General features: G+C 43.3%; 1 protein-coding gene across 2 annotated transcripts in view; it reads left to right on the top strand.

Moving 5' to 3' along the window:
• The first annotated feature begins 6,803 nt into the window (after nt 1-6,803).
• The window catches only part of CAMK4 (calcium/calmodulin dependent protein kinase IV), a 164,476-nt gene continuing 148,120 nt past the window's right edge, over nt 6,804-23,159 (top strand). Inside the window, exons 1-2 of one of the 2 annotated variants that reach the window (XM_080680965.1) lie at nt 6,804-7,063; nt 7,725-7,953. In XM_080680965.1, coding sequence (XP_080537091.1) covers nt 7,808-7,953 — 146 coding nt within the window. In that variant the 5' untranslated portion in view covers nt 6,804-7,063; nt 7,725-7,807. Of the gene's footprint in view, nt 7,113-7,724; nt 7,954-23,159 lie in introns of both variants that reach the window. The other variant, XM_080680966.1, reaches the window with a different exon arrangement.

Here is a 23,159-nt window from a genome sequence, read left to right as displayed (position 1 = left end):
GCTACGGATAGCCTGTGGTAACCTCTGCAGTCAGTCTTTGTTCGCACTCGTGCCTCCAGACCCCTGCCGCCGCGGCTCCCCTGAGTCTCCGAGTCTCCGGGTGCCTTTCTCTCTACCTGACAGTCCAAACTCCCACTGTATGAGCCTGGGTCCACAAGGTTTCGCCCGGTACTGGGGTTCAGTGAAGTCGGAACTGGGGTTCAGTGCAGTCGGGGGCTTCTTTCCCCCTCCCACCAGAGAAAGCGAGCCAGGCACTCTGCCACCCTTCCTCTCTGCGCTCGCGTGTCTCCATACCTCAGCTCTTTGCCGCTCCTTCTCTGTGAGCTTTCCTCTTTCCTTCTAGTTGTAGAATTTCCACTCAGCCAGCTTTCCTGTGGTTCTGGATGGTGTCCGTTCTGTCTTTTAGTTGTAGTTTTGAAATTGTTGTGCGGGGCAGCAGTTTAGGTGCTTACCTATGCCGCCATCTTGGTTTCTCCTCTAAAAAATAAATTTTAATTGCCTTGTTTATTTCTCCAATGCCTCGTTTCACTCAACAAAATATATCTGATTCTATTATCCTTATAATAATGACTTATCCCAACCTTTTGAAGATTTGAGACATTGTCCCCATTAGTGCTTTTCCTTAGCATCTTTGTTCACCCCTAGTGAAATTTTAACAATTATCCTGCTCAGTAGCTAGTCTCCTAATATGGTCCCAAGTTCACCGCATCCTACACGTATATGTAACATAAACTATTTTCTCTCCCCTTGAATCTGGCCTTTGCTTGGGGCCCTTTGATCAATTTAATATTATGGTATAAGTGATGCTCTTTGCCTAAACCTTACTTGATGCAGTGTCTACATCCTCTCCTTGGGAACTCTTGTTCGTGGGATGTTCCCTTTTGGATCCCAACTGCCATGCTGTGAAAAGCCCACATGTAGGCACTTGGTCACCAGTCCCAGGTGATCTCACAGTTGAAGCCAGTATCAGCTCCCAATCATGTGAACAAGTCCAATTAAACTCCTAGATTACTGTAACCTCAGCCTCACTGAAGCTGGAGAACTGCTCAATTGAGCCCACAGAATCATGAGCAAAAATGGAATAGTTATTTTAAGCCACAGTGCTTTGGAATTATTTGTTAGAAAACAATACGTAATCAGAATATGTTGCCACAGTATGCCATGAGCTACCATACTTCATTCACAAACAATAATGGGATCTTCATTCTTAGGCAGCAGGTGAGTGATTTGGCTCCAAAATTCCAACTTTAAAATCTGCTTCTTTGGACTACTTGGCACCAACTATCTGAAGTGAAGTCCCCTTAGAAGCGTTTATTGAGATAGAGAGGACAGACATATTCATGCAGAGTTTATTGGGGAACAATCAGGAGCAACAGGGAGTAAAGGAAGGGTTGGGCAGAAGGAGAGATTGAACTGTGATACATTTGTCTCAGAGGTCTCAGCCAATTCCTCAGAGAGCTCTGGAGATGGGCTGGACCCTCAGAGACAAGGAGTCTGGGATGAGTAATTGGATGCAAAGTACTCTCAGAAAGGGGCTCAACTCTGAGTGAGACATTATTGACTGCATCACAGCATCTGCTTTACTACCATTTCAAATATTTTATAACTAGAGGCCCGGTGCATGAAATTTGTGCATGGGGGTGTGTGTTCCTCAGCCGAGCATGCACCCTCTCCAATCTGGGACCCCTCGAGGGATGTCCGTCTGCCCATTTAAGCCCAATCCTACCGTAGGATCGGGCCTAAATGGGCAGTCGGACACCCCTCTCACAATCCAGGACTGCTGGCTCCCACCTGCTCACCTCCCTGCCTTCCTGATTGTCCCTAACCACTTCTGCCTGCCAGCCTGATCACCCCCTAACCACTCCCCTGCCAGCCTGATTGATGCCTAACTGCTCCCCTGCCAGCCTGTTTGCCCCTAACTGCCCTCACCTGAAGGCCTGGGTCCCCCACAACTGCCCTTCCCTGCAGGCCCAGTTGCCCCCAACTTCCCTCCTCTGCTGGCCTGGTCACCCCTAACTGCCCTCCCCTGCAGGCTTGATCGCCCACAACTGCCCTCCCTTGCAGGCCTGGTCCCTCCCAACTGCCCTCCCCTGCTGGCCATCTTGTGGTGGCCATCTTGTGTCCACATGGGGGCAGTCATCTTTGACCACATAGGGGCAGCCATCTTGTATGTTGGAGTGATGGTCAATCTGCATATTACTCTTTTATTAGATCGAATAGAGGCCTGGTGCATAGGTGGGGGCCGGCTGGTTTGCCCTGAGGTGTGTCCTGGATCAGGGTGGGGGTTCCCTTGGGGTGTGGGGCAACCTGGGTGAGGGGCCTGTGGTGGTTTGCAGGCTGGCCACGCCCCCTGTCGACCCAAGCAGAGGCCCTGGGATCTGGGATTTATTTATCTTCTATAATTGAAACTTTGTAGCCTTGAGCAGAGCCAAGCCTCCTGCTGGCTCTGTGGCTGCAGCCATTTTTGTTGGGATTTATTTATCTTCCATAATTGAAACTTTGTAGCCTTAAGCAGAGACCAAGGCAGACCAGGGCAGGCGGAAAGTTTGGCTTCCTCCATCGCTGGGGGCAACTCAAGCCTCCTGTTCTCTCTAGCTTCATGGCTGTCACCATTTTTGTTGGGATTTATTTATCTTCTATAACTGAAACTTTGTAGCCTTGAGCAGAGGCCTGGGCCTGCCAGGGCAGGAGGAAAGCTTGGCTTCCTCCATTGCCGGGAAAACCCAAGCCTCCTGGTCTCTCCATGGCTGCAGCCATATTGGTTGGGTTAATTTGCATATTCGCTCCTGATTGGCTGGTGGGCATGGTTTGTGGGTGTAGTGGAGGTATGATCAATTTGCATATTACTCTTTTATTAGATAGGATGCTGTTGTGTTTCTTTTTTATCCCTCTGCATTCTATAAAATTTTCTTTGTCCTTTTTCTCTCTCCACCTTGTTGTTTGAAAGCTATAAACACTTATCATTTTATCCTACATTTTATTTTATTTTATTTTTTTAAATATTTTATTGATTTTTTACAGAGAGGAAGGGAGAGGGATAGAGAGTTAGAAACATCAAAGAGAGAGAAACATCGATCAGCTGCCTCCTGAACACCCCCTATTGGGGATGTGCCCACAACCAAGGTACATGCCCTTGACCGGAATCGAACCTGGGACCTTTCAGTCCGTAGGCCGACACTCTATCCACTGAGCCAAATCGGTCAGGGCTTATCCTACATTTTAATGTATATTAACCTTATAACTTTCCATTAATGTCCATATTGAATCAGATATCTCTTCTTTGCTCTTCCATTCATGTTTAAGTGAGACACAAAATAGCTCATTAGAAACTGAGTCCCTGAGCCTGTTCAATGATGGGCTTCACTTTAACGTGTTGATGAAAATCAGGATGTTTTGTTGGGGGTTATTCTAATAGTATCCATAGGTCCTCCTCCTTTGGAGTGGTTTGGTTTTCTCAGTGATTGACCCTCCAGCTTCCTGTATGGCTAGGCATGTGATAGGTATAAGCATATTTTTCAGCATTCTGGGGACCTAATGCACCTGGAAGTCTCATTGTTTCTTAAAGTTTCATGAATCCCCCTATTTTCAATATGATCTCAGCTGTATCTTGTGATCTAAGACATCATTTTTGTTCCACATTTTCAAAGATTAAGTATACTCCCTTTTCCAAGAGTTTGGAAAGTGTTTTTGTTTGTTTGTTGCTATGAATGGTAAAAGAAGAAATGTAGGGGCGTAAGAGCTTCTTATAAAAACATTCAACCAATGCCTTACTCTCTGCTCCACATTAGAAGGATCTGGTACTCTAATTTCCAAGCATATCTGGAATGCTGTGGTAAGAATTAGATTTCCTACTGTCTTCTCCCAGTGCAAATCTGGGTTTCAGGTATACCCAGTTTTCTAAGTCAGTAGTCCATCTGTTCCTTGATTCTAAGATTTCTCCCTTTCTGCTTTGTTCCTTTTCTGGTCAGTTTAGATGATATTTTGTAAGAAGTGAAGATAAATTGCATGGACTTAATTTCTGTCCCACCTGTTTTAAAATAATGCTTATCTTCATCTTATATATATATATTTTTTAAAATATATTTTATTGATATTTCACAGAGAGGAAGGGAGAGGGATAGAGAGCCAGAAACATCAATGAGAGAGAAACATCGACCAGCTGCCTTCTGCACACCTCCCACCGGAGATGTGCCCGCAACCAAGGCACACGCCCCCGACCGGAATCGAACCCGGGACCCCCCAGTCCGCAGGCCGACGCTCCATCCACTGAGCCAAACCGGTCCCGGCTTCATCTTATATTTTTATTTATTTTTAATTTTTTCCCCTTAAATAACACACTAGACAAGATGGACTTTATTGATATTTTCAGAGCATTTTACTCCAAAGCAGCAGAATATGCATTCTTTTTAAGTGCACATGTCAGGACACAAAACTGTAGTGTCAATAAATTATGAAATATTGAAATCATATCAAGCACCTTCTCTGACTACAATGGTATGACACTAGAAATGAATAAAAAAAACAACTGAAGAAAACATAAACACATCAAGGTAAATAACTTGTTATTAAACAAAAAAATGGGTTAACAATGAGATCAAGCAAGAAATCAAAAGATATCTTGAGACAAATGAAAATAAACACAAAATCTGTGGGCCATGGTTTAGAGCAGTACAGGCCTACCTCGAGAAACAAGAAAAATCTCAAATAATCTAAACTTACACCTAAAGGAACTAGAGAAAGGACAACAAACAAAGCCCAGAGTGAGTAGAAGGAAGGAAATAATAAAGACCAAAGCAACAATAAACAAAATAGAATCTTAAAAAATACAAAAGATCAGTGAAACCAGGATCTGGTTCTTAATAAAGATGAACAAGATTGACAAACCTTTAATTAGACACATCAAAAAAACCAAATAAAATCAGAAATTAAGGAGGAAAAGTAACAACTAACACCACCACAGAAATACAAATAATTTTAAGAATATATTATGGACATCGATATGCCAACAAATTGGACAATCTGGAAGTAACGGATATATTCCTAAAAACATACGATCTTCCAGAGCTGAATCAAGAAGAAACAGAAAATCTGAACAGACCAATTACAACTAATGAAATCAAAGCAGAAATAAAACCCCCCCCACAGGTGGGCGCCAGGCAGGACGGCATGGAGCCCCGTGGCAGACCTTCAGCAGCTCCGGTGCAGGCGGAGGTGGACTCCGTGAAGAGTCTAGAGAGATAGGACATTGGCAGCGCCCTGTTGTGAGGACAGACCAGTGCACTGAGCGTTCTGGCTCAAGCCCAGGCCCTGGTGACTGGGAGCTGGAGAAGTTGCAGGGCCTCCCCGCCTGGTGAATGGTGCACCTTGCGGCATCAACAAAGCCAAAGGTTCAATAGATGCCGGGAATACAGTGCAAGGGAGGCAGCTGGAGAGTTGTGTGACCAAGTGTGTGGGTGACCACACAAACCTCCTTCCAGCCGTGACCAGAGACGAAGAAGTCTCCCCCTTCCTTTCAGAAATAGAAGCCTTTGCCATTGGCCATTGGGACTGCGGGTGGGAAACTCTGGACACTCGTTTCCTATGTTTTAATCCTAGTGATATGGAATTTTGGGACTGGAACTCGGGTTCTTTGCCGGAGTTGACGAATGAATCTATGGACAGCAGGTAGTATAGCAAAGGTGGAGATTTATTGAAGAACTAGTACAGACTCCCACGTGGGGAAGGGAAAAGGGTCCCCTCATCTTATATTTTTAAATTGAAAAACTGCATTCATTAAGCCAAATACCCTCTTTAACCTTCAGTTAGTAGTACTTTTATAAAGCAAAGGTGTCAAATGACTAAACTAATGTTGAAAGTAAATATCAACTCTACAGTCACCCCTGGACCATGAAATGGTGTTTCTCTAGCTATTGTTCCTTAAAATGTCAGGAGAAAAAAAGGCTTGTCATATCTTTCAATGTGATATGCTTGCTTTGGACTTACATTGTGAAAGAATTGCTCACGACAGACAAGTATCTACACGCAGTGCTGCCACTTCAGGACCAGCCTCAAAGAGGTGTGAATAAAATGGCCTGGCCACCCTTCATGCCCATCCCTCCACGGTTCAGCGCAAGAGAAGGGAAACTTACTTCCTGAGAACTGGAGTTTACTTTAGAGTGTTTTATTAGCTTGCTTTGTTTATGAACTTGATTTTCTAACATGAAGATTAATGAATTCCTAGTCTGAAAAGTAAAAAGTTGTGAGCATCTTTAGTCTAGGTATACTGGCTGTTTGTTAGGCTATTTGTAAATTGAGCACGTGGTCATTGTCACAAAATTGCTTGTGTGGAACAGATTTTCATTTCCAATCAACTAAAGATTACATTTCTACCACTAGTTGGTTAATTTTTTTTTTTTTTGCTGGTAATTCACCAACATAGCAGAAAAGTTCTAAGTGTAAGCAATAAATAAACAACTGAGAGAAAAATATGGGACCTTGTTTACTGGTATTATTGGGAACGGGGTCATACTGGGAAGAGTTTAATGCATATTGGAGGAAAGTCAGGAAAAAAAAAAAAGACTATCAGTAACAGCTGTGAAGTAACATTAAATAAAGAGCTTAGAGTATATTAGCCAGAAATGAAATGGGATGCAATAATTGTTTTCATATATATTTACTGCAAAATATAATTAATTGGTCATCTCTGCTGAAATCTAAAAATAAACTGTTCAAGGGTAGAAATATACAGGATATATATTAAACCAATATTTAAACAATATCCTGAAGGTTGGTGGACAGAATGTTTGTGATGGGACATAGAGGGCAGAGCTTTAAAATGGAGCAACCTTCTCTGACATGAATGATGACAGCTCTTGCCTTAGGGCACAGGGCGGGACCAGTTGGCTTCCACAGGGCCCTTCCAGATCTGTAATTCTCTGGGTCACTTCTGCTGCTAGCCCTCAGAACATGGGAGTGAAGGCGACACAGCAAGTACCCGCCTTTTCAAGAGCTTCAACAGTGCCAAAGGAGGCAGCGCCAGCAGCAGCACCACGGAATCTATTCTAACAGAAGACTTCACTCAAAGGTGAGTCAGCCAACGTGGACACAGACCACCAATAGAAGCTTTGATAGAGGTACAAGCAAGGGATGGCTGGTTAGCTGGTGGCAGGTGGAGGGGCTAGCCACCAAGATGCGCTCAAGGAGAGGAGTTGCTCCAACAGCCAGGTCCCTTTCTCACCACCCTGCTGGCCCACCCGGATCCACGTGCTCCTAGAGCGCGCTGGGCGCCCGCCACTCCCGGAGCGAGCGTCCCACTGCGCGCGGTCCTTCCAGGCTCCCTGCTCCCGCAGGATGATGCTCTGGTCCTTGTGCCTCCCCGAGCTCCTGCATTCGGAGCGGCCCTAGCCAGCACCGCCGCTAGCACTGCGGGAGAGGGAGAAAGGAAAAGGGGGGCGGGGGGCGCTGGAAAGGCTCGGCGGAGGGCGGAGGGGAAGTGGGACGGAAAGGAGCGAAGGGGGAGGGAATCTCTCTCCTTCACAGCGCACCCGCCTCCTCTCTCAGCCAGCGGCCACTCGGGTTCTGCCTCCACACCCTCTCCCAGCTCCTCGTCCCCTTCTCTGTCCGCCCACCTTCCCTCCCGAGCGCGCGGAACAGGAGCCGCAGCGGAGCGGCGAGGGCGCCGTGGGAGGCGACGGTGGGCGTGTGCGTGCGGGTGAAGGACACCGCCTCTCGCTCCGCGTTCGCAGGCGCCGGAGAGAGCGGCGGGGCTGTTGGCTCCGGCAGCGGCGGCGGCGACGGCGGTGGCGGCTTCCGGAGTCCCGCCGCGAAGATGCTGAAAGTCACGGTGCCCTCGTGCTCGTCCTCGTCCGCCAGTGTGGACCGGGGGGCCGGGAACCTCGTCCCGGATTACTGGATCGACGGCTCCAAAAGGGATGCTCTGAGCGATTTCTTCGAGGTGGAGTCGGAGCTGGGACGGTAAGACTGGGGGAGGCGGGCTGGGGCGCTGGGGGCGGGGGCGCCCTGGACCTGGGGGAGCCCGGCGCCCTGTGCGCGGGCTCAGGCTTCTGGGAAAGCCCGCGGCGCGCACTGGGGTTGTCCCTTTCGCAGCGACAGCTGCCTGGGATGTGGAAGGCGGCCTCCCTGCCCTTCGATTTCTTCCCGCCTAGTGTCTAGGAGAGAAGGAAGCACCGTTCAAGTGGGAGTCAGGTCTTCCCCGAGCGCTCAGGCCGGTGCAGCTGCGAGCAGCAGCCCAGCAGCCCGACTCTCCCACTCTCCCTCCTCCTCGCCGGCTGCCACTTCCCTTGGGTGACAGCTCCCATCGCACGTGGGCCCCGCTTTCCCAAATGGTGTCTTTGCTCAGGATTATAGCTTACCAGAGGGTCCTGTTTGTCTAGTTATTTTGGGGGGTGGGAGCGGAGGGTAACCCTCCAAATCACAAGGGAATTAATAAATTAGATCCTTCCCCTTCACCTCAGCAAGCTTTCCAAAACAAGTGACACTGGAAATGAAACTCAAATACTAGCTACCCTGCAAAGTCTGCTCCGAGTGAGGGGGGGGGGGGGGATGAATCATTTAAAAGAGTGGATGGAAGAATAATGGCTTTAAAGAAAAAAGCAGCACATGGGGTCCAGGCAGTGGAAATTAGAAGGGTTCTGCTGCTCTTCCTAGTTTCGCGTACTGGAGTGATTTATTTAAATTATGTATGAAAAAGCCACCTCCCTGGGGTTGCAGAAATGTCCCTCCTCCCTCCTCTGAAGATCCAAACAGGTGGGAGTTCTGCCACCTGAATGATGCCACATGGTCTCATACTTTTACCCTTTGAATATTATTTTTCCCTTCCTTTCTTTCCCCTTCCTCCCTTTCTGTTATCCATAGCGAAGGAGAGTTCTTTTCACCACATTTTAGATCCAGGCCCTTTATGATAGGGAATCTGAAGACGTAGTTTCAACTGTTGACAAGTTGAAGCTTCTGTGCTGAGTGCTTCTTTGCAATTTCACTTTCATTCTCCTTTTGCTGTAAAGAGTTTAGCTAACAACCTATTTCTTTCTCTGTCATCAGAGGCCACAGTGCAGGATTCTGGGTGGTGGTACTTAGTGGGAAGGTGTAAGGGTCACCCCCTCCTCCAATTTGTCACAACTGTTACTAACTCATGGAGTATCGAAGGTGTATAAGAAAGGCAGAACTGAATGAAAATTTAGGAGTTTGTCACTATTTAAAAATGTTCCAAATATTTGAGCATTGAGTAATATCTACATTAACATCCTGATTTGACCACGTTTTTCAGTATTCATCTGAAGATCTGCTGTTGCATGCATTCACTAAGTTTAAAATGAAATGTCTCCTTCCTAGGCTCCAAACCTCCTATAATTGTATGATGAGCTGTAGGGGAGCAGTGTAAACTTCTGATGAAAGAGATAATCTTAAAATTGTTTACTTGGTGTTTTAGAAACTGCCACCCAGTAGAGGAAGTGCCTGATGGTGCTGAAGGGACTGTCCCACCACCAAATCTAATTGCTTTCTGCTAACCTCTACCCCAGATGCCTCTAACTGGCAACAGCGTATCATCAGCACATGTTAATCTTTATCAATAAGCTTCACCATCAGGAAACTAAATTTTTACTTAATTTGAGGAATGGGAAAATGGTTAGAAAGAGAATAAACTGCAAGTTGTACACATATATGGGATGGTAGATTTCGTAGGGAAAACCTAGGGAATTTGAAGTTATTGTGTAAACTTATATTCTGCAATACATTTTGGAGGACAGCTTAAATCCGGTTTATATTGCTAAGACTCTCAGTCTGCTACCTAGTTGTTTCAATACTTTGACAATCACAGAATTAAAATATTTTGAGAAAACTAAACATGTTTACTCTTGCTGTTTTTCAGCAGTCATGTGTATTAGGTCAGTTCTCTGTAGATGGCAGAATTGGTGAGGTGCCTGCTTTACTCCATTTGGTTGAGACTTTGAGAAATATTATCACTTCACAATCAAAGTTATTTTTTTTAAAGACCTAAAACATAAAGCAACTTGTGTTACAGGTATAATTACTAAGAATCTATAAAGCCCGAAAGTGCAACACAATTATAATAGCAGATATCGACTGAGTGACAAAGTCCTCTTCCTTCCTGCATTAGTGAGAAAGTTGAAACAGCTGGTTTCAAGTCTTTGCTTTCTTGACTCTGTCTTGGGCCAAAGCTGCCTGACTCTAAGGCCAAAACATGAAGATGCTAAGAGAACTATGCTCCAGATGTGTGTGCCAGTGCGGTTGGTTCCAGGCTACAGACAATCCCTACTAGGTAAACGAATTTGAGTAGTCCTTCTTCTGTTATACTTATCTGTTGTAGGTCAGGGGCTCCTGAATTCAAGAAGATTGGACATGTAACCCTAGGGCAGTGGTCGGCAAACTCATTAGTCAACAGAGCCAAATATCAACAGTACAACGACTGAAATTTCTTTTGAGAGCCAAATTTTTTAAACTTAAACTTCTTCTAATGCCACTTCTTCAAAATAGACTCGCCCAGGCCATGGTATTTTGTGGAAGAGCCACACTCAAGGGGCCAAAGAGCCGCATGTGGCTCAAGAGTCGCAGTTTGCCGACCACGGCCTTAGGGCAACACACCCTGAGGATGTTTGGAAATTCTGTGCAGCTAAATTCCCAAGGCTATAACCACTTGAAGCCCCTGGATGGTGAGACAACAATAATCTATATGTAGCGATTTAGAACAGAGCAGATGTGATAGCATTTATTTATTTATTTATTTATTTATTTATTTATTATTATATTTCAGGATGAAGTTGAGGAGTGGGGGTAGGGGTAAGGAGGATTATTTTAGAGTATCAAGGTCCTGGCCAGTATGGCTCAGTTGGTTGAGCGTTGTTCCATGCACGGAAGAGTCTCTGGTTTGATTCTTGGTTGGGGCACATGCCCAGGTTGCAATATGAGGCAAAGGATTGATGTTTCTCACATCCATGTTTCTCTCTTACCTCTCTCTCTCTCTCTCTCTCTCTCTCTCTCTCTCTCTCTCTCTCTCTCTCTTTCTTTCTCTTTCCTCCCTCTCTCTAAAATCAATAAAAACATATTAAAAATATATGAAGTGTCAGCTGTTTAAAAAAAGAGTACCAGGCAACTGATTAATATTTTCAAAACTCACATTTGAAAATACTGCTTCATGTATAGCTTGTCATAAAGTTTACAAAAATCATGATACACCAACAAATGCATTTCTACTTAAAAATATGAGTTGGCCGCGATCCTATTCAGGGCTCCATATCTTAGAGAGAGGTTGGTCCTTTGCCCAGTCATTTGAGAAATTGGTGTTTTAATGGCTTTGCCAAGGGAGAAGGGAGCCTGTGTCTGGTCCAGACTCTGTCCGGTGGTTTGGCACAAGGAGGGCAGGATTTGGCCTGCCCTGCTCTGTGGTAAGGATTTCGCCCTGTGCACCCAAACCCATGTCTTGTTTTCTGTTACTTCACACCTTTTCTTCCTGTCTGTTGTATGAAATTGAAAAAATGTTTGTAACAAAACTAGATGTACGCACATACCGCACGCAAATTCAGGGAAACCAAATAAAAAATAATTAGGACAAAAATTAGTTAAATTATTTTGGAATCAAAATTTTAAAAAACTTTCCATTCCACTTACCTATAGTTTCTTTAGGCTAGTGACTTTCTGTTCCTACCTCCACCACAACCTGATCCACAATGAAAAAAAAAGGCATTTATATGGCACTCAATCGAAGCACAATCATATAGGGTCCCTTGCTATAAGTGTTATTGCTTAGGAACCAACTAGATATAGATAGTGAGACAGAGGTGTGTGTAAAATGGAAACTAGTTTAATAAAACGATGTCTATTCTTATTACCAACAATGTATTCTAATATTTCCTATTTTACACTGTGTGATTTTATTGTTTCATTAAAATTTATCAGCCGAATCCATGTGATTTCACATCCCACTCATGGATTGTGACAGTTTGAAAAGCGCTGTTTTAGGCCCTAACTCAGTGTATGCAGATTAAAGTATGAGGCAGAGTCCTTTTGAAAAATGCCCTGCAAACGAGTTGGCAACATCGAGTGGTCTCCATTTGCACAGCTCTGTAGAGAAAAGGTCTTCTAGCTTTGCCTCCAAATTATTATTGGGTTTCTTTTTTCAAACACTTCTACAAACTCTGGTGTCTCCCCAAGATCTGCTGGGTGCACTGTACTCTGGAACGGCTGAGGGGGCAGGAGGCTGGGCCTGGTCACCTTCGCTGTAGAGAGGAGGAATTCAGGAGCCTGAGCAGTGGTGTCTTCCACTTGGTAACACGGAACTCTGGCCCCAGTAATGGCCAGAAAATGCTTCCCGCAAGGAAACATGAACAAATGTGCACTTTCTAACAAGGGCTCCAGCCATGTTCCTGGCTGGGGAGGAATGAGACCCTCTCTTTTCCTTTAGCCAGTACTTCTCGTGCTCTTGACCAAATACCGCTGTGTAGTCCCTCTCTTGTTCTCTGTGCAGCCAATCTTTTTTCTTTTATCCTCATCCAAGGAAATGTTCATTGATTTTAGAGAGAAACATCAATTGATTGCCTTCTGTATGCACCCCAACTGGGGATGAACCTGCTACCACGGAATGTGCCCTGACAGGGAAACCAACCAGCAGCCTTTGGGTGCACGGGATGACACCCCAACTAACTGAGCCCCCCACCCCCACCCCCCACCAGGGCCACCCAAGTATTTTCTCAGGCTGGGATTGCAATGAGGGAATAGAAACTGCAGCTGCACCGGCTCTTTGCAGGAACACTGACTGGAAGCTCCCAGAAGGCTGTTGGTGGACTTGGCTGGTTCACTGTTGTGTGCTCCTCACCTAGCACAGCGCTCAGTACTCAGTAGGTGCCCAACAAAGAATTTTAGGGAGTGGATGAATGATAACGAAACGGACTAGGCACGGTGGGCATGCTCCCTTGCTCTTTGACATGTGGTCTCTGTTGATCCTGAGGTGATGACCTCAGTCCTAGGGACTCCGGGGAAAGGGAAATCCTCTGACCTGTTTGTTCTCTCCCAAAACGTGTTGGCCATGACCCTGATGTCATTCAGCGGTTGGTTTCCTGTCTTCACAGTGGGCGTACCAATAACTGCCACCTCTGCAGCTTGCAGGTGTTGAAAATAGTGCTGCCTTTCTGATGGCTTCGTATCTCTGAAATGAAAGGGTTCAGTTTCACCTTCACTATCATTTCACCACAGGCATGTCGGAATTAGGAGTTAGCTCAAGTGGAACTTAAAGGCATGAGATGCCTCTCAGCTATACCAACAATTGAAGTTCATACATATTAACTGCTAAGTTTGGAAATGTGCTCATTGTAAAGAGCCTCAATATTAAGTGAAGACTATGATAGAATAATTACTTTAAGAACACACTACTTTTTCATATTTAAATACTGTTGCAAAGGTAAAAATAACTCTTAATTTGAAAAAACAAAAACAAAACGCAGGTGCCATCTGCTTCTAAACTGTTATGAAGAACTTTACTTGGAAAAAGAGAGAGAAAGAGAAAGAAAGCACTAACCACAAAATCGCTTCAAAGATTGTAAACAGTTTACCCTCATATATATGTCTGGATTATGTGCTTGCACTGATGCATTTGAGAATAGCGTGCTGAGTGATAGCCAAACAAACTTTTTCAACCACTAGTTTTTTTATGCTAATTATTTTTTTTGGGGTGGGGTGGGGGTGGGACTAGCTTAAAAAGTAGTTCTCTTTAGATTCCCTTTTGGGAAAGCTAACATATCTAATAAAAAATTAAATTTTAAAAATTTCAAAGTCAGGTTTATTATGTAAAATATATACTTAATTGAGTTCTTGAACCATATAACTCAGGCTGAAGAATAACTTTACATAAAATCAATAGCAGCTAGAATAAAAGTTTTACTCATATTAATCCTTATGTTAACTATTTTTCCCTATTTGATAATGGGAGATCATCTGAAAATTTATAACTACAGTGTTTTAGTTAGGAAGTTAGATTTAAATATTGATAGCATAGTATTAGCACATAAAGGACATGGACTTTTCAATAGAGTCCATTTAAGAAAAATTCTAATCTTAATGGAGCACAGTGGCTGTGTAGGGATGTCAAATAGTGAACAGTTTGGGTGGGGGATTTCAGTGGCAAAGATCAAATGAGGACTGGAGCAAGGCTGGGCAAAGAGTAGTCCCCGTAGAGCTTTCTCTTTTCTCTCAGAGCTTGGTTTCTCAACCTTGGCACTGTAGACATTTGGGGCCAGATATTCAGCTGTGCTCCTGGCCTCTACCCACTAGATCCTCCCCCAACCCCAAATGTGACAACCAAAAATGTCTCCAGACATTGTCAAATGTCTCCTACCCATCCCCCTCTGCCTGCTGAGAACCACTGTCTCAGAAGCCTGAGGTTAGGCTTTAACATGACTTCCTTATAGTTGTGTAGATACTTAACAACAGGGAGGTTGGTGGAGTAAGATTATTTGACCTTATTATCTGCTATGACCAAATGTTTCTTCCATTTTTATGTAATACCATTAAGATTTCTCTCATATGTGCATACCACCTGTACTATAATTTGCTTAATATTTTTGTTTAAACCACCCCATTTTTGTTAACCTAAATTTACTTATCAAGAATACTCACTTTTATTAAATTGAAAACAAATATTCATGTCATAAATAGAAGCAAATTGTAAGAATAAGTTGCAATAAAAACAAAGTATTTTCATTAAATTATTAGAGGCCTAGTGCACAGATTCGTGCACCAGTGGGGTCCCTCGGCCTGGCCTGCGGGGATCAGTGGACCTTCGTGCCACCACAGCCCGGCCTTACCTGCCAGCTCATCAGGCTCCAGCCCGCTGTCTGTGTTGATCCCGCACAGCACGAAGTAGTGCGTGAAGCTGCAGGTGCCGGAGAGGAGCCCAAGCCCAGGCTGGGCGCTGCACTGCTCCCGCTCATCCTGGCCCTGCTGTGCCTGCTGCTGCTGCTCAGGCGCGCAGGGGAGTGTCCTCAGGAGAGGCTCACACTGCTGCAGCTGTGCCTGCCAGCCGTCAGCCTGGCATCTGGTGCTGGTCTGTCAACTGAGCAGCGCTCCCTCCGTGGGAGTGCACTGACCACCAGGAGGCAGCTCCTGCATTGAGCATCTGCCCCTTGGTGGTCAGTGCGTGTCATAGCTACTGGCCAGTCGTCCAGTTGTCCGGTTGTCCAGTCGTCCAGTTGTCCAGTTGCTTAGGCTTTTATATGTATCTACAGTAGAGGCCCGGTGCACGAAATTCCTGAATGGGTAGGGTCCCTAGGCCTGGCTGGAGATCAGGGCCTATCAGGTTCCCCCACCTTCCCACTTCCCCACCTCCTCTTTCGCTCGCTGCCTGTGTGCCAGGTAGGGTCCCTAGACCTGGCTAGCGATCAGGGCCGATAAGGTTCCCTGCCTCCTCCTTCCCTCACTCCCTCAGCACCCTGCCACCACCACTGGTCACCCGCCATGTTCCACGCCGCCCCCTGGTGGTCAGCATATGTCATAGTGAGCAATCGAACTCCCGGTCTTCCGGTCGAACTCCCAAGGGGACACTTTGCATATTAGCCATATATATATATATATATATATATATATATATATATATATATATATATATATATATATATATAGCTAGCTAGCTAGCTAGCTAGAAATACTTGTCTACAAAAGGCTCCAAACTTGAGGATTGTTCTCTCTTTTTTTAAAAGGGAGATTATTAAAGTTATCAGGGTTAAAACAATAGTAGCATAAATTGAGGTTTTCTTCTTGATGTAATCAGAACCATTGAAAAGAGAATGAAGTTCTCATTTTTTTTTATTCCTTGTTATTTAATTCCATGCCTTTGTGCCACCTAAAATCCCTTTTATAGGTTTGACCTTTTGAATAACTATGAACTAGGCAAAATATGTTGGTAGTGTGTGTGTGTGGTGGTGCGAGAGGCTAGAGCAGGGGTGGGCAAACTTTTTGACTCGAGGGCCACAATGGGTTCTTAAACTGGACCGGAGGGCCGGAACAAAAGCATGGATGGAGTGTTTGTGTGAACTAATATAAATTCAAAGTAAAGGAGTGGAGGGGAGAGCAAGAGAACCCTCGGCTCTTTCGGCTCTGCGGGCCGGATAGAACAGCCGAACGGGCCGGATCTGGCCCGTGGGCCGTAGTTTGCCCACGGCTGGGCTAGAGTATGAATTGATATGATGTATATAACACTATTTGGCCTACAAACGTATCAACAATAATTTTAACATGAGATAAATAAAAACCAGGTAAAATAATATGAGAAAAAAAAAATAGTAGAACCACTTTATAACACAGTGATAATTCTGATTGAGAGGATTGAGGTGTCTTTATGGGGGGAGGTGGACCTTGAAATTTGGCAGAATTTTAACAGGTAGAGCTTTTGTGAAGGGCATGCCAGGTGAAAAGTACGTTAAAAAAAAAAAAAAAAAAAAAAAGGCAAGCCCGGCCAGCATGGCTCAGTGGTTGAGCATCCACCTATGAACCAGGAGCATCGATTCCTGGTCAGGGCACATGCCTGTGTTGTGGGCTTAATTCCCATTGTGGGGCATAGGATACGGCTGATCAATGATTCTCTCTCATCATTGATGTTTCTATCTCTCTCTCCCTCTCCTTTCCTCTTTGAAATCAATAAAGATATATATATTTTTTAAAGGGCAAAAACAGAAAAATGCAAGCTGCCCATTTTGTAAACTTTACAAAACATGGACATTGCAATGGCAGATAAGGTTGGGAGAATAAGTTGATGTCAGACCAAAGATAGCATGTAAAAACAAAACAAAAAACCTGTCTATATCAACTGAAAGCAAAAAAAAAGTAACCATTTTGAGAGCAAAAGGTGACTATATCAAAGCAGCTGCATCTTGGGTTTAAGTTGTGGGACTCAGAATTTGCCACTTACCCGTAAGCCAGGGGACTGGGTAAGAGAGAACTTATCAAGTTTGTTAAAAAGAGAAAGAAACACCTCTTAAAGATAGGGGAAGTTTGGGATTGAGAGGACTAACATCATGGTAAAGTGCCCGTGAAGTGGCAGACAATTAATATTTTAGACTTTGTGGGCCATATGCTCTCTGTGATGGTTGAGTGAAAACAGCCATGGACAACACAGGAACAAATGCACATGATTGTGTTCCAATAAAACTTTATTTATAACAGTGAAATTTGAATTTCATATACTTTTTACATTACAAAATATTATATTTTTTTCTATTTATTCTTTTAATTTTTAAAATACATTTAAAACTGTAAAAACTACTCTTAGGTTGCAGACTATACAAAGACGAGCAGTCCTTGGCCATGGCTTGCCAAACACTGACCTAGATCCATCAAGCTAAAATTCTGCTCCTCTTCATTTACATGAGCATTTCAGGTTAAAATATCAAGACTTCATTTTTTCAAGGAACCACCTTGCACCACCTCTATTACACTTTGAAAATGTCAACCTGATATTTTTTAAGGTGGGCACAACCTTTAAATGCCTGCCTACTCATCCTTTTCCTACGTCCATTGAAGTCTCAACACAGTTCTTACCTGTGCAGCATGTTAGCTACTTCCATTCATCATTCATATTTTTGAAAATGGTGAAATTTTACAAGAAGTGTGTGTAAGTTAGATTTCCATACCATGATCAGTGTTCACATGCAAAGATTATTTATTGGAGGATAATTTATTTTACATATAATAATTAAATATGTTTCAAGTTGATCATTCTTCTATTATATTTGAAGAGTCCATTATAAAATGATATGCTAAATAAACTATTGATAAAAGATTTGTCTCTAGTAAAGTTTAATTAATTTATCTGTTTATTAATGTATTATCTGCATTTTGAGTAATCCTTCTATAAGCCATGTATCTCAGATGAACTAGTTACAGTCCTTAAATTGGGATCATGTTTAAATAAGCAATTTATTTTTTTAAAATAGCATTATTACTTTTTTATTTTGAATAGACTGTAGTACTAAACTGGTCACATATTTTGACTAAAGCAGAGGTCTCCAGAAATGGGATGTCCACATCCAGGGTGTGTGTAATATAGTGGGGTTCTACAAGAAAGTATTAAAGAATTTGTTTTTCCTAATTTTTGCTTTTAATTTTTGTTTTTGGATGTTTTAAAGAGCACAGTACATATTGGTTCAGTAGCACATGTATGGCATTTAAATAGGAACATAAGAATATATAACGGGAGGAGCATGTGCTTAAAACATCTCGTTGGATGATTATCACATTGAAAATGCTAGTTATAAGTAGATACTGAATAAGCTTCTTTACTTACATGTAAATAATATTCTGCTGTATGAAAATGATTGAACTGAAGATATAGATATACATCAAAATGCAAACAAAAAAGAAATCACATTGCAAGGTGTGTCTTTGTGCAGAAAGGGGAAGTGGGTATGTATGTGCACTTGTTATGCCTTTTAAGACTACCTGATGAAAGATTTTGATAAGAACTTACTGCCGTTGTAACCAAAAAAGTCACAAAACAAAAACAGAAAAAGAGAAAAATAATACAGCTTGCTCATCAAGCAGAGGGTTAAATAAAATCTATTTTTCTTTGTTGTTGAACCCAGATTTCATATTGTTTTGCAAGAACCTCGGTTTTAACGTATCTAATTTACTTTATGGTAAATGTTGCCAACTGCCGTCTTAGGCAGATGACTGCTTTTGCCTGAAGTGTTTGGTGGGCAGAGCTTGAAGAGCTGTGGGCATTAGTGCCAGGATGTTGAGTTTAACCCTGTTAACAAGGGCATTGTCATCACTTAATTATTTCTTAAGTCATGTTTCAGGGTGATATGGTTGAAAAATTAACCAGGTACAGAAACATTTCTTAAAAAATAAAAAAGGCAAGACTTGGATTACCTGCTGATTGGAATGGTCTGCTAAAAGGGCAATGGACATGACATGTTATTAACTCTTTTCTCTCAGTTTATAGTAGCATTCCTTGTGAAAGTGCACTTTCTTTGATTTATGTCATTATTATAGACAGAACTTAACTAATATTACAAACTATAAGAAGAAGAGTCAGGAATAGCAAATCTGTAATTATGTTCACACATTTATTGTTACCTACAATGCAACATTTGAAGGATTTCTTCCTACTTTAAATCTTTATGGACTCTAATAGGGACCTTTGCTTGCCTTTTATCCTTCATTATACTTTTTATCTTGGCCTAACTTACTAGAACTGTCTTGAAGGGACAGTAGTTAGTGACTACTTTAATTTAGGATGTGACAACCATGCCTTTGGGACCCTAACAGTTGTGCAGTATTGTTCTTTAGTTGTGACAACTTGTCAATCCAAGTTTTATCTTGGACAGGATGTAAATATACTGCTACATATTAATTCAATTGTATCTTATATATTTTTTAAAAGCTCCCTGTTAGGACAAGACTATTAAATATTACTAAATTCTATAAATCAGCCTGTCCCGGAGTGTTCAGTCACTGTAGGCCTCTGAAGATTTCGTGTGTAAGTGGAAACATTTTGAGTGGCTCCTATAGGACTCTGGGTCCTTCTTCTCTTTTCTCCCTCAACATGAACACATAAGCTGGTAAAAATGGTCAATGAGATAAACTTTTGAAAAGCTCTCCTGGGTGTAACCTGTCACTAAAGCAAACTAAAAACATAATAAACAGAGATTTTTATGTGTATGTATGACACATTAGTGAAATGGAAATCATAGCAAATTAGTACAGTTCTTTTCTATCTTGAAATACTGAGGAAATGGAATGGTAGGAGTAAGGTGAGCCCCCGGGGGAGCAGTTGAGGTTCTTGCCCTAGACAGAAGGGGGCAGCAGAGTACCAGTCCCGGCTTAAACTGGCAGGTGGTGGAGGGTAGTGATCTTCAGGTAGCCCCAGCTCAAGAAGAGAGGTGGGCAAGGCAGCTAGCTACTCAAAATGGCTTCAAGGCTGGGCAGCAAGCAAACCATTCTGGACAGTTGAGTCAGTGGGGGTGAAAGAAGACTGATGAGCAAGGCAGAGCTCAGACAAGAACTGAGAGAGATGGTAGAGGATGGGGGCAGGAAAACAGGCAGGATAAAATTGCTACTTGATGACTGTGTTCCTTTGAGCATAACATTGAACTTCACTCAGCCTCATTTGTATGTAAAATGAAGATCATTGTAGTATATCCTCCCCCAAGGTTGCCATGGCCATGAGATGAGATCACTTATGTATGTAAGAACACATAGCTCCATAGCTGGCACATACGCTTCATATTCCCCACAGAGGGTACAAGGTAGGAGGTAGGGGATAATGATTTCAAATTGGGTATCTATAGAAGAAATATCAAGTCTAGTTTACATGGCCTTTTTAGCAGTCTGACCCAACTTGCCTGCCAGGCCCATTCCCCACCACTAGGAGCTTGGTGTAGTGGTTTTACTGTCATATGTGTATTGAAAATTACTTCAATAATATAACAAGCTGATCATCACCAGCACCATTTTTCAGAGAAGAAACTTGAGGGCTAGAATGGCCTAGCAGCTTGTCCAAGCTCACTCTGCAGGGGAGGGGCGCAGAGCTGGGATTCCGGTCCTGCTTTGTTCTCTTTCCGCTTTACCTGCCTTGGCCTCAAGGACCCCTCGCGGACCCTCATATCTCTATGGTGTTGTGTCTGAAACTCTCTTGGCCTGAAATGCCCTTATCCTAAATCCTACGGAGTACTCATCTCACACCCCAGGCAGAAGGTTTCTCCCACCTTCCTGCTCTCATATCACTTTATATGTTTATTGTCTGACAGGTAAATGCTTTGTTTTCACCACCAGGGCATCTGCTCCTTGGGCAGAGGAACCCCATGTCTAATCCATCTTTTATCCCCACTGCTGAGTCTGTTCTTCAGCCTACTGCCTGCTCCCCATAAGTGCTTAATAAATGTTTGTGTAGTAGCGAGTGAATGAGTAAATGTTAGGTGAACAGCTGCAGGACAATGAGGCAGAGTTAAATCTCTCTTTCTTCATGGTATTTTCCTTCCACAACTCTCTGCTAAACCAGCACCCTGTGAAATTACGTATTCAATCCTGTGGCCCTCTCTTTGTAATGTAAACTGTTAGGGGCCAAACCTCTGTCCCTTTGTTCACTGTTCTGTCCCCAGCACATAGAACAATGTTTGCTATGCAGTGAGCACTCCGTAAACATTTGTTGTGTAAGTGAGTCAGTTGTACCAGCAGGGCTTCTGCAATTGAAAGTCCTTTGGAGCCCAAGGAACTCTTGCAGCAGTCTACTTACTCTCTCTTAAAAGGCCCCCGTCTCTGCATGACCTTCTGTGATTAAATTACTTACTTCTAAGGTCCCTTCTAGCCACAGGCATCTGTGCATCTGTGTTTTCTTCCAATTGAATTCTCTGGATGATTATCATAGTTCTTTACTAGGTGCTGAGGAGTCAGAGTAGCTTTTGGAATAAGTGGTGCTCTAAGCTCTGAAGGCTTTGTAAATGCATGGAAAGATCCTGGAATATTTTTATTCTTTTTTAAAAATATTTTTATTCTTATTTTTAAATGCCTCCCTCTTTTTAGAAACATGTACTCATTGTCATATTTGCTCATTTTTACTTCCCTTAGTGGATCATACACATGCTGGCATATCTAGGACAAGATTTAGCAAGAAGGGAAGCTTCCTAGCTTTCCACAGTCTTCTCTTTTTATTTCTGAAAAGGATCATTCTTTTTTTGTTTTTTTGTTTTTAATCCCCACCTGAGGATATTTTTCCATTGATTTTTAGGAGAGTGGAAGGGAGAGGGAGAGACAGAGAGAAACATCAATGTGAGAAAATACATTGGTTGCCTCCTGAGGTATGTGACCTTGACCGGAATCGAACCGGGGACCCTTCAGTCCAAGGGCCGATGCTCTATCCACTGAGCCATACTAGCGAGAGCAGGACCCTTCAGTCCAAGGGCCGATGCTCTATCCACTGAGCCAAACTAGCGAGGGCAGGACCATTCTTTTTAAAAAGCTTGACTTGTGACCTGTTTCTGACCATGCAATCGATTAGCAATGTCCTTTAACATAGTCCTGTAACACATGCCCTGCCTGACTATAGGAGGGGAAGAGCTAAACAGAGGATTATGAAGGAGATAAGAGCATAGAAGTTCTGCTCTGTGTTTATCTTTATTTGGGGATGTTATTTAAACACCATCCATTGAGATGTCTAATTCTTTGATCAAAATAAAAAAAAAATAAATCACTCCTTGACTTAACTTCCAAGTAGGGTCATTAACTTTATTTCATAATTTCTGTGCAGTGTCAAAATAATTATTCTGGAAATCTGCATGTCCCCATCTCTATTTTGACAACAAAGCCCAGGGGAGTATGGTGAAAGAAAAGCTGTGTGTAGGAAGAAGAGGGGCGAAGACAGGGCTGAAGGGTAGAAGGAAGGCCACTCTCCACGCAAGTCTGCTTCTTGTTTTCTGAGTCCAGTTATACCTCAACCCACAAGAAGCACCTCTCTGTCCCTGCCCCATCTCCCCCTGTTCTTGTTCCACCAGAGTCAAGATCTCCCCTATTTTCCTTATATATCCCCTTGTTACGGCATGGATGTCTGTGTCCCCTCACAATTCTTATTCTTACCCCACAATATGATGGCATTTGGAGATGGGCCTTTGGGAGCGAATTAGGATTGGATGAGGTCATGAAGGAGGAGGGCCCTCGGGATAGGATCCATGCCCTTGAAGAAGAGACAGCAAAAGGCTTGTTCTCTCTCTCTCCTGTGAGGAAGAAGCAATAAGACTGATGTCTGCAAGCCAGGAAGAGAGCTTTCACCAGAACCCAGCCATGCTAGCCCCTAGAACTGTGAGAAAATAGATTTTTATTGTATAAGCCACCCAGTCTATGATATTTTGTTATGGCAGCCCAAGCTAAGACACCCTTTTGCCTTTCTTCTCCACTTCAATATCTGTCTGACTTCATTCATAACCTTGGAATCTACTTATTATGTTTCAAACGCTAACCTGAGCTCATCTATGCTAATGTGGCCAGCAGAGTTTTAAGACAGCGCTGTGCTTTTAATCTCCCAGATGCCCACCATTGTTCTTCTACCTGATGTTGGGGAATGAGGTCCAGAGACCCCTACACTTGCTTTGTCCAGGATGGCTGGAGCTGACTCTGAGTTGCTCTGCATTCTTTCTAACTAATTAACTACAAGAAAGCTTCCTAGC

This window comes from Plecotus auritus, assembly GCF_963455305.1.
Source record: "Plecotus auritus genome assembly, chromosome: 7".
NCBI lineage: Eukaryota > Metazoa > Chordata > Mammalia > Chiroptera > Vespertilionidae > Plecotus > Plecotus auritus.
This window is presented reverse-complemented; position numbering and strand designations above follow the sequence as displayed.